Genomic DNA, 10,780 nt, shown 5'->3' with positions numbered 1-10,780 from the left:
TGGTCTTGCCGGGTTATTTATTACTTTGACACTCCTGCATTTGGGAGAAGGCATCAATCTTTTAATCACATCAATCTTTTAGTCGTGTCACAAATCATCTGATTGGAACCTTCTTTTTGTATGGTTTCGAGTTGAGTAATAAAAAGAGTTTATATAATACTTATTTTAAATACTATTAGTGGATTCTCTAACCTTAATATTTTTTTTATCATTATTTAATTTTCACATTAATCTTACATCTCTAAGTCCTCTTTAACTTATTATTATTACCATTATATAGTTAACCTCCCTATGGTTTGATCCCAATCTTGTCGAATTATTTATTATTTCGACACTTCTACATTTGGGAGAAGATATCAATCTTTTGGTCATGTCAAACACATTTTAAGTAGCCAAACAAGACCTTATTTCTTATAGAGAAATATGGTGGGTCAAACACGACCTTATATCTGGGTTGGGCTTGGCCTAACAATATGGGTTGGGCCTAAGGCCTAAGCCTTTATGTATAGCTTGGGCTCAGACTCAACCTGATTTGTTAGGGCAATAAACGACCTAACATGTCTTTTTTTAATGAGTTGTAATATTTTTTTAAACCATGCAAAACATCATATAATGAACCAATAAGAGAAATAAAAAAATTACCTCAACGAGAGGTGGTTGTTAACCATCTAATGGTGGTGTCTTCAAGGTTATTCGTGGTTCACAATGGTCACTAAAAACTTCAAGGTTATTCGTGGTTCACAATGGTCGCTAGAGGAGGAGAAAGGAGGCTAGTTAGGTAGTTGGGGAAAAAAACAATGGTTTTTGGTTGATTCCCCCCTCTCTTCTCTCTTAATTTTCTCTTTTTTTATTATACAAAATTCACCTTTATTTATAGGAGATGAAAAGGAGGCATTTGGTCTTTACTGAGTATGAATCTTAACTCTTGATTCAATAAAAAGGACCTCAACCACTAGTCAAAAGTCACCATCACCAATTGTAAAGGATGGTTAAGTCAGTCTCTTTAGGACAACTTTGTAGTGAGTTCTAGGCCACCAAGGGACTTTTTTTTTTTTACTTAGGTTTGGGTGCAATGGCAGGTCATGAGGATAGTGACACGACTAAAAGATTGATATCTTCTTCCAAGTGTAGGAATGTCAAAGTAATAAATAACCTAGCAAGATCGGTATCGAATCATATGGAAGTTAATTGTATAAATTATAAACAACAATAACACAGCAACAATAACAATAGTAATAATAAAAAAAAAAAATTGATGAGAACTTTGAGATAGAAAATCAATGTGAGGATTAAATAATGATAAAAATAAATGTTAAGGTTAGAGGATCCACTAGACAAAACTAATTTTAATAATTTTAATAAATAAAATCATTAAACAAAACTAGATTAATGGATTATGTTTATAGATCAAGTTTCATCTTTAGTTATCTTTAATAACTTTTTTTTTATTTTTTTATTGGATGATTTTAATTAATTTAATTAAATATATGTATAAAATTTTTAATTTACTTATAGGTTTTGATACATAAAAAAACATATTGTAAAAGTTTATATATTTATTTAAAATAAAATTTTTAATTTACTGATAGGTTTTGATACATAAAAAAACATATTGTAAAAGTTTATATATTTATTTATTTTTTAATCTAACACGCAACAAAACAAATCAAATACCTAGTCATCATCCTATTTAATGAAAAGGGATTGATATTTTAGATTTTTAAAATTCACAAGGGCCACTCTTAATTTAGTACCGAGACACACCAACCTCAGGTATGGGCTACATGCCTTGTGTTTCTAAAAAACGTTGTAAGACTGATTACCGAGGATTCTGGCAGCCATCTTTTCTCTTTTCTCTTTTCTCTTTTTATTATTTATTGGTTAAATGTGTCTATGTATTAGGCGGAGTTATCCTTTTATATTTCATAAATAAATAAATAAATAAAATTTAGAAGAGTTATATAGTAATGGCAGCTGTTTCATATAATTATTAAAGAAAATAATTGTTTCCTTTTATATTTATAAATAGATTCATATAATTATTAAAGAAAATAATTGTTTTCTTTTATATTTATATATAAATATAGGCATAATTTTTAATAAAAATAAATATAATTGTTTTTTAATCTGATTTTTTAAATTAACTTGATAAAATTTATAAAAGCTTTTGTATTGTAAAATATTCTTTTAATTCTAATAATCAAAATAACACTAAAATAATTGATCTTAAAACAAGAAAGTAAATTCTTAAATAACCGTAACTTCTTTCTATACTTGAGATTAGTGTATTTATACTAACTCAACTCCGTATTCTACATAAATTGGACATGATACTACAACCGTAAGGATCAAATCCGTATTCTACATAAATTGGACATGATACCACAACCGGAAGGATCAAATTGGCATGAAGTGTGGAACGAAAGCAGTTTCGCTGCTGGCTTCATTCCATTCAAGCTCATCCCACCATTCCTTGTTTCCATATACAGTTGGTAGAGTTGAGGTGTTGTGAGTTTTGATCGATAGCTGTTTCAGGTTAGGGCAATCAATTACTGCAATGCTCTCCAAGGAAGGAAAAGCGAGTTCCCATGGAGTAATACTCCTTAGTTTTGGCAGGTCGCGGAAAGACAGAGTTCGAAGGATTCGAAATGCCTTTGAATCTTCTCTTGGTATCCCACTCCTGCTGACAACTTCCTCCATTTCTTCGCAGTACATTAAGTAAATCACCTCTAGCTTTGGAAGTTGTAAAACCCAGGAAACATTCCTCAACTTGCGGCAGTGCCAGATATTTATAGATTGAAGATTCTGCAGACATTCCCGAGTCACCGGATTCTTCCACACTGTTTCCAAGTTGGGAAGGCCATGTAACGCCACAACCTCCAGGCTGGGCAACCATTTTTTACCAGCCTCTTTATCAACTTGCAAGTACTGCAGGTCATAACAGTTATTGATGCTAAGCCTTCTCAACCTTTCGCCGAAACTGGAATTCAATGACAGTTGCAAGTAAAATAAGCCATCACATTGTTTAATGTAAAGATACTGTATTACTTTTAGTAAGCCGCTGAAACTATAGAGCCTCTTCAGGGTATTCAATTCATTAATGGTGATACCAAGTGTGGTAAGATGCTTCAAGGATTGCAAGTCTTCAAATCCAACTTCATTATCCTGCTGTTCCCAAACTCCATAGCTGTAATAAACATTCAAAATTCGTAATTGCAGAAGTCCTGATATAGCTTCTTGTGGAATTATTCTAAGAGAATGTGTTCGCTGCAGATCCAAATGCTGCAGCTTGGCCAAATCTCCAAGCTCTCTAGGCAATGAAGTTATCTTTGTCCCTGACAAATCAAGATGCCGCAACTCAACTAACTCATTGATGGATACTGGAATCTCTCTAAGACTGGTAAACGACAAATCCAGGACTCTTAAAGCAGGCATAAAGTGGAAAAAGGTATTTGGAATCCTGTTCAAACCACTGTTCCATTGGAGCAACAAGGTTGACAATCTGGGGCACTCAGGAATCTCTGCTAGTGTCGTTATTCCATTATCAAACAGCGAAATTCGCAGTGAATGTTTCCAATGATCAGCTCTGGGTGCTTCAGTCAGCCCCGTACTGGCCTTCACCAGAAACTGATTGTTCGATCCACATTTTGAAGCTATCCACAAGGCAAAACTCCTGACTACATCATGCATCTTCACTTGAGTTTTCTCTTCGCCGGTTTCAAGCAGGCATGCAACTTTAAGAGAACCAATTAGAGCATGTCCCTGATTATACACATAACTAGCATGGAAACTGCCTAGAAATCCTTCCCCAATCCAGTACTTTATAGGCAGCTCTTTCTCGATAGAGTAGCCTTCAGGGAACAGAGAACAGTATAAGAAGCATGACCTCAGCGCATCAGTCTCCAGATTGTCATAGCTGAACATTAGAAGAGAAAACACATCTTCCATGCCTCGAAGTTCAGAAGGAGATCTGTTCAATACCTCAATTGCATACTTCCATTCCTCTTCAGTCTCTTTATTGGCCATGGCTTTTCCAATTGTTATCAAGGCAAGCGGCAAGCCTCCGCATTTTCTCACAATGGTCTCAGCATACGCCCGAATAGTTTCTGAATCAAAGATCTCCTTTTCCCCAACATTCTCGCAGAAGAGTTTCCACGAGTCTTCTTCACCCAAGAATTCAACTCTCAGCTTCTGATGAGCATTCATGCCAGTACACACATCCAATGAACGTGTTGTGAATATCACTTTGCATTTGTTCGTTTTCTCTGGAACAGGGATTCCCACATTCAGAAGATCAATTCCCTCCCAGACATCATCTAACAAAAGGAGGAACTTTTTCCTTCTCATTAGTTTATGTATTTTCAGTGCTCGTTGCTCGTGGCTTTCCGATTCTTCCCACGGCAAACCTAACCTGGCCCCAACAGCCCTTTGGATTTTATCGGCAACAAATTCTTTTGAGACCACAACCCATATTACTACATCAAAATGGTGGCGTTTGGTGAGAAATTCGTTGTTAATAGTCTTCAACAGAGTTGTCTTCCCGACTCCCCCCATTCCATAAATTCCAACTGTTCCAACTCCATCCTCTGCCAGAAATTGTCGAGCTCTTTCTAACATCATATTGAGTCCGACAGCTGGCCTACTCGGCATCTCCTCAACCGCATCAGGAATTGGGTCATCGGCGACGACATTAAAAGCTCCTTTTCCAATCAGTTCATTAGCTCTGTTTAGCAGCTTCGAAGCTTTCTTGCTGAGCTTGTATGTTGAAAAGCAAGCATTGCAGCCGACACGGCATCGTCTTCTCTGTCCAAGATCTTCAATGATGGAGCTTGATTCAGCTTCGATAACTTCAACTCTTTGTAGCCACCCTTTGACTTGGCTTGTGCAGGTTAATCCCTCCACCTCAGCTCGCTCAACCTGTCTCTTCAAGTCATCCCTTTTGTCCTTCAATTCATTTAGTGCTGTTGAGAGGGAGTCAATCCTTTGATCCACATTAACAACATAGCTCAACCTTGCAGCAACAGAAATGCACAAGCTGTGAGCCATGCCAACCAGAGGAGAAACAATATCCATAGATGAAATTCTTCTGCGAAGGAAAAAAGAAGTTGATTGAAGTTTGCCTAGAAAAGCTGTTTATCTCCTTGCTACCCACTGGATTGATGACATGAGAGGATTGCTCAATTCTTGCAATGAAAAGATGGGAGTCAGACCAGCACAAATGAATTGGAAATGGACTGATCATCAACTCATCCTCCCTCGATTAGATAATGCAAGAAGGCCGCCATTATGGAAACCGACAAGTTGACTGACTTCTTCTACATTTGCGTTGCTATTTTCCACCAGTATAAAACAAAGAAAAGTAGGTTCTATGAAAGTTCCCCACCTTTTCCTTGGATTAAAATTTGTTGACTATCTCCTTCAATGATTACTAACACCCACCCTCCCCTTTCTTCTTCCTGATTTATCATAAATCAACTCCCAATAAATATTTCAGCTTTAGATGTTCAAATTTCAAATTAAGAAAAAAAATTTATTTTATTTTGAAAAATCCCCTTGAAATTGATTCTGAGTTTATTTCATTGGTGTTTCAAATGCTATTCCAGCTTGAGGAACACGATATGGCTATGAAATTTTGAACAATCATTACTCATTTGAAAGGGTAACAATTGACTTTCATCATAAAATTTCCCTCTATGAGCAAATATTTATTTGGAGATGTTGTAAATATAATAAATTAATTATAGGATTGATTATTGTTACAAATAAAGTAAGTCAATTATAGGGTTATCAGTTATCGGTTAATTGTAAAACTGATTAACATGCATTAAATTATAGCTAGATTAATCCTAGACCTATATATATATATATATACTATACTCATGCATAAGAGATATATTATTTTTATACTCTAACAATTTTACGTGCTATCAGAGTCATATAATTCTTTTTTCTTTTAGTGTGGCCCAATTAAGTCATAATTTTTTATTTTTTTTGTTGTTAGTTGTCCTACTTTGAGTGTAGTAATAGCAAAGCGTAGAAACACAGAAGTGCAAACCATAATTTCTAATATTGTTCCTATGACAACAAAAATCACAAAGCACAAACTAAATAATACCAACCATTTGAATTGGAGCAAAACAGTACAAGTGTATCTTTATAGTATTGATAAAGATGATTACCTTATTAATGATCCACATCTGATATTGCAGCAAAGAAGGCACACTTCATAGTATTGATAAAGATGATCACCTTATTGATGATCCCGATCTGATATTGCAGTAAAGAAGGCACGGTTGAGAGATGATGCCAGAATTTTCCTACAGATTCGAAATTCTATTGATACTGAAGTGATTGGTTTAGTTGATCACTGTGAATTTGTTAAAGATCTTCTAAATTATTTGGCTTTCTTATATTCTGGCAAAGGAAATATCTCTCATATATATAATGTGTGTAAGGCGTTTTATTGCCCGGAGAAGCAGGATAGGTCTCTCACTGAATACTTTATAGATTTTAAACGGGTATACGAGGAGTTGAATTCTCTTCTTCATTTTAGTATTGATGTGAAAACTCAGCATTCTTAATGTCAACAAATGATTGTTATAAGTTTCCTTGCAAGTCTGCCACCAGAATTTGATGTTGCTCGAACATAAATTCTTTCTAGCCCGAAGATAACCACTTTTTGTGACCCCTTTACAAGAATCTTGTGTTTAAAGGGATCTCGATCTACTTTTATTGTCACTAATGCCCTTATGAGTCGTGGAACTTCAAATGAAGTTGGTCAAGGAAGTCGAGCCAGCCGTAAAAATATTGGTTTTCGAGGTAGTTAGAGTTGTGGCGACTTAGGTAGAAATGTCGAGGCAGCCGTAAAAATATTGGTTTTTGAGGCAGTTAGAGTTGTGGTGACTTAGGTAGAAATGCTGGTCATAATAAACCAGTTTGTTATTACTGTGATGAACCTAGTGATATAAGATGTACTTGTTGGGAGTTTCACGGTAAACCTCAGTAGCTAGCCCAAGTTGCTAATATTGCAACTCAAGAAATCAGCCATGTATCTATAGTGTCTTCATCGAATGATAAGTCTGTGCTTGTCTCTGTTGATGAATTTGCTCATTTCACTCAATACCAAGCCTCACTAAAGTCTAATCCTTCTATAATTGATAAGTCATGTAAACCCACTACATGTCTTATGTCATTCTCTAGCAAATAGGTCATTGATTCAGGTGCTATAGATCATATGACAGGTGACAAAGGTATTCTTTCCCCTTTTAAACCTTACAAAAATCTTTAAAATCTTCTTGGTGTTACTTTGGCTGATGGGTCAACCACTTCTGTTATTGGTTTTGGAACAATCTCTCCTACATCATCTCTTTCATTATCATCTATCTTGTGTTGCCCAACTTTTCCTTCAATTTACTCTCTGTTAATCAAATCACTAAGGCTCTCAATTGTTGTGTCTTATTTTTCTCTAACCTTTGTTTATTTCAAGATCTTATGACGGGGAAGACTATTGGTAAAGGACGTGAATCTGGTGGTCTTTGTGTGCTTGAAACTATTAACCCAAAAATGCCAAATCCAAAAATACCAAAACTTGTTACTTGTTCCAGTATAATGACACCTCTCGAACTTCACTATTGGTTGGGGCATCATTCGTTACCCATTTTAAAAAAATTCTTTCCTCATTTCCAAAAGTTATCTCATTTAAATTGCGAGTCTTGTTAATTTGCCAAACATCATCGCTCTTCATATGTACTAAGAGTTAACAAACGAGTTGCGTCCCTCATTGAGTTAATACATTTTTATGTTTGGGGTCCTTGTCTTGTACTTTCTAAGTCTGGATTTTGATATTTTATTACTTTTATTGATGATTATTCTCGTGTCACTTGGTTATACTTAATGAGAAAAAGGTTAGAATTACTCTCTATATTTAGTGCCTTCTATGCTCAACTAAAAACTCAATTTAATGTTGTGTGCATTTTACGAAGTGATAATGCAAAAGAGTATTTTTCCAAGCCTTTTAATTCTATATGTCACAAAATGAAATTCTTCATCAATCTTCATGTGTTGACACCCTACCTCAAAATAGTGTTACAGAACATAAAAATAAACATTTACTAGAAGTTGCTAGAGCCCTCCTTTTTCAAATGAATGTCCCTAAACAGTTCTGGGCAAATGCAATTTCGACTGCTTATTTTTTAATTAATCGTATGCCTTCGTCTATTTTGGCTGATGCTGCTCCTCATTCTATTTTGTTTCCTTCTCATTACTTATTTCTAGTTGAACCACAAATTTTTTTTTGTACTTGTTTTATTCATAATGTTCGGCATGAGGTGTTTAAATTAGATCTTAAGTCTCTAAAGTGTGTCTTTTTAGGGTATTCTCATCTAGAGAAAGGGTATCGATGTTGCTTTTCTAAGTTGGGTTGTTATTTGGTGTCTTCTAATAATTTGTTTTTTGAAACCATTTCATTCTTTTCCATGTCGAAAATTTATAATTGTGAGGGGGAGAATGATGATATTCTAGTGTACAATATTACCATTACTATTAACCATACTTCCTTAAATGACCCAGTTCCCACAAAACTAGTCATCACCCAAGTGTATTCTTGACGTCCTCCACCAGTTCATACATCTACAGATCCTAGTCTCAATCTTTCTATTGTTGTTCGTACAAGCAAAAGACAGTGTACTCATCATATCTTATTGTTTGCTTCTTATATACATTTGTCTCTTTTTTTGCTTTGCTTTATTGCTTCTTTAGACTTTGTCTTTGTTCCCAAAACTTTAATTGAGGCTTTGTCTCATCCTAGTTAGCGAGCTGCTATGGAAGAAAAGATGAGAGCTTTAGACGATAATGGCACCTGGAAACTCGTAGACTTACTAGCAAGAAAACAAACTATTGGTTGTAAATAGGTGTATGTTGTCAAGGTCAATCCCGATAGGTTTGTGGATCGTCTTAAATCCCATCTTGTTGTCAAATGATATGTTCAAACATATGCAGTAGATTATTCCGATACCTTTTCTCTAGTGCCTAAACTTGCAGCTATTCGTTTATTTATGTCTATTGCTGCCACTAATGATTGGCCTTTACACTAGTTAGATATTAAGAAAGCATTTCTTCACGGTGATCTGAAGGAAGAATTGTATATGGAGTAACCACCTAGGTTTGTTGCTTAGGGGGAGTCTATTAAGGTTTGTCAACTTTGAAAGTTCTTATATGGGTTAAAATAGAGTCCATGTGTTTGGTTTGGGCGATTCAGTGAGGTTATTTAAGAATTTGATATGAAGAAGAGTATGTGTGATCATTTGGTATTCTACCAACAATCTAAAGTTGACCTTATCTTGTTGGTTGTGTATGTTGATGATATTATTATCACTAATAATAACAGTAAAGACATCTCAGCTCTTAAGTCTTTCCTTCAAGCAAATTTCCAAACTAAAGTTTTGGAGATACTTAGGTATTTTTTAGATATTAAAGTTACAAAGTGTAAGAAGGTATCTTTCTATCTCAAAGAAAGTATATTCTTGATCTTTTGACAAAAACTAGAAATTTAGGTGCCAAACCTTGTAGTGCACCAATAGTCACCAACACACAACTTATAGCAAAAGATGGTGAGTCGTTTGCAGATCCTGAGATGTATCATCGATTAGTTGGCAAGTTAAATTATCTAACGATGACTTGTCTTGAAATTGCATATCCTGTTAGCATTGTGAGCCAGTTCATGTCTTCCCTGCAAACCACCCATTAGGCAGCTTTGGAACAGATTTTATGTTATCTTAAAGGAGCTCCAGAGAGTGGCATGTGGTATAGAAATCATGGTCATACTCATATAGAATGCTTCTCATATGCAGATAGGGCAGGTTCTAAAACTGATAGAAGATCTACTACGGGTTATTGTGTTTTTGTTGGGGGAAACTTAGTGTCATGGAAAAGTAAGAAGCAAAATGTAATCTCTCGTTCCAGCTGAATCAGAATACAAAGCTATGGGACAATCCACGTATGAACTTATATGGATACAACAATTACTCAGTGAGATTAGTCTAGGTAGTTCACTACCTATAAAGTTATTGTGTGACAATCAAGTTGCTATTCACATTATATCTAATCCAGTTTTTCATAAAAGGACTAAACATATTAAAATTGATTGTCACTTCATCTGTGAAAAAATTCAGTAAAATTTAATCTCTCCTATTCAGTAAAATTTAATCTCTCCTAGTCATGTCAAAATTACAGAGCAATTGGATGATATCTTCACTAAAGCTTTAAGTGGTTCTAAGATTGAAAATATTTGTAACAAGTTATGCATGATTAACATAAATCCTCCAGCTTGAGAGAAATTGTTGTAAATATAATAAATTAATTATAGAATTGATTATTGTTCTAAATAGAGTTAGTTAACTATAAAATTATTGATTATAAAACTGATTGCAAGGCATATTTATATACATTCAATACATTCAATTTCAGCTTGATTCTAGAGACTGAAATTAATCCTAGACCAGTATGCATGCATACCATACTCATGCATTAAAAATAAGAGAAATATAATTTTCATTAACAATTCTACCGGAGAAATTTCAAAGGTGACAAACCATTCTTTTCACGCTTTAGAAGATCCTAAAATTTTGTCTAAAACAAGGATCGGGCATAAAATTGCTAGTGGCTATATTAACTGCAGCCTGCAGATGAAGCTTCAATGTTCCATATTTCCTTTTGCTTTTTATGAGAACGGAAGAAGTATTTCTATAGATACGTCATTCTCGTTAATTTTGCTTTAGTAGAT

At 34.7% G+C, this 10,780-nt stretch overlaps 1 protein-coding gene across 1 annotated transcript; it reads right to left on the bottom strand.

Annotated features, from left to right (window-relative positions):
- Window positions 1–2,363: 2,363 nt before the first annotated feature.
- RPS2 (NB-ARC domain-containing disease resistance protein) lies at window positions 2,364–5,092 on the bottom strand. Its single transcript, XM_011005048.1, has one exon. It carries the CDS (start codon window positions 5,071–5,073, stop codon window positions 2,398–2,400), a length of 2,676 nt encoding a protein of 891 aa, XP_011003350.1. The 5' UTR covers window positions 5,074–5,092; the 3' UTR covers window positions 2,364–2,397.
- Between the last annotated feature and the right edge of the window lie 5,688 nt (window positions 5,093–10,780).

The sequence above is a fragment of the Populus euphratica genome, unplaced genomic scaffold (genome assembly GCF_000495115.2).
Source record: "Populus euphratica unplaced genomic scaffold, PopEup_1.0 scaffold240.1, whole genome shotgun sequence".
Lineage (NCBI taxonomy): Eukaryota > Viridiplantae > Streptophyta > Magnoliopsida > Malpighiales > Salicaceae > Populus > Populus euphratica.
The sequence above is the reverse complement of the archived record's forward strand: the minus strand, read 5'-3'. Positions and strand labels throughout refer to the sequence as shown.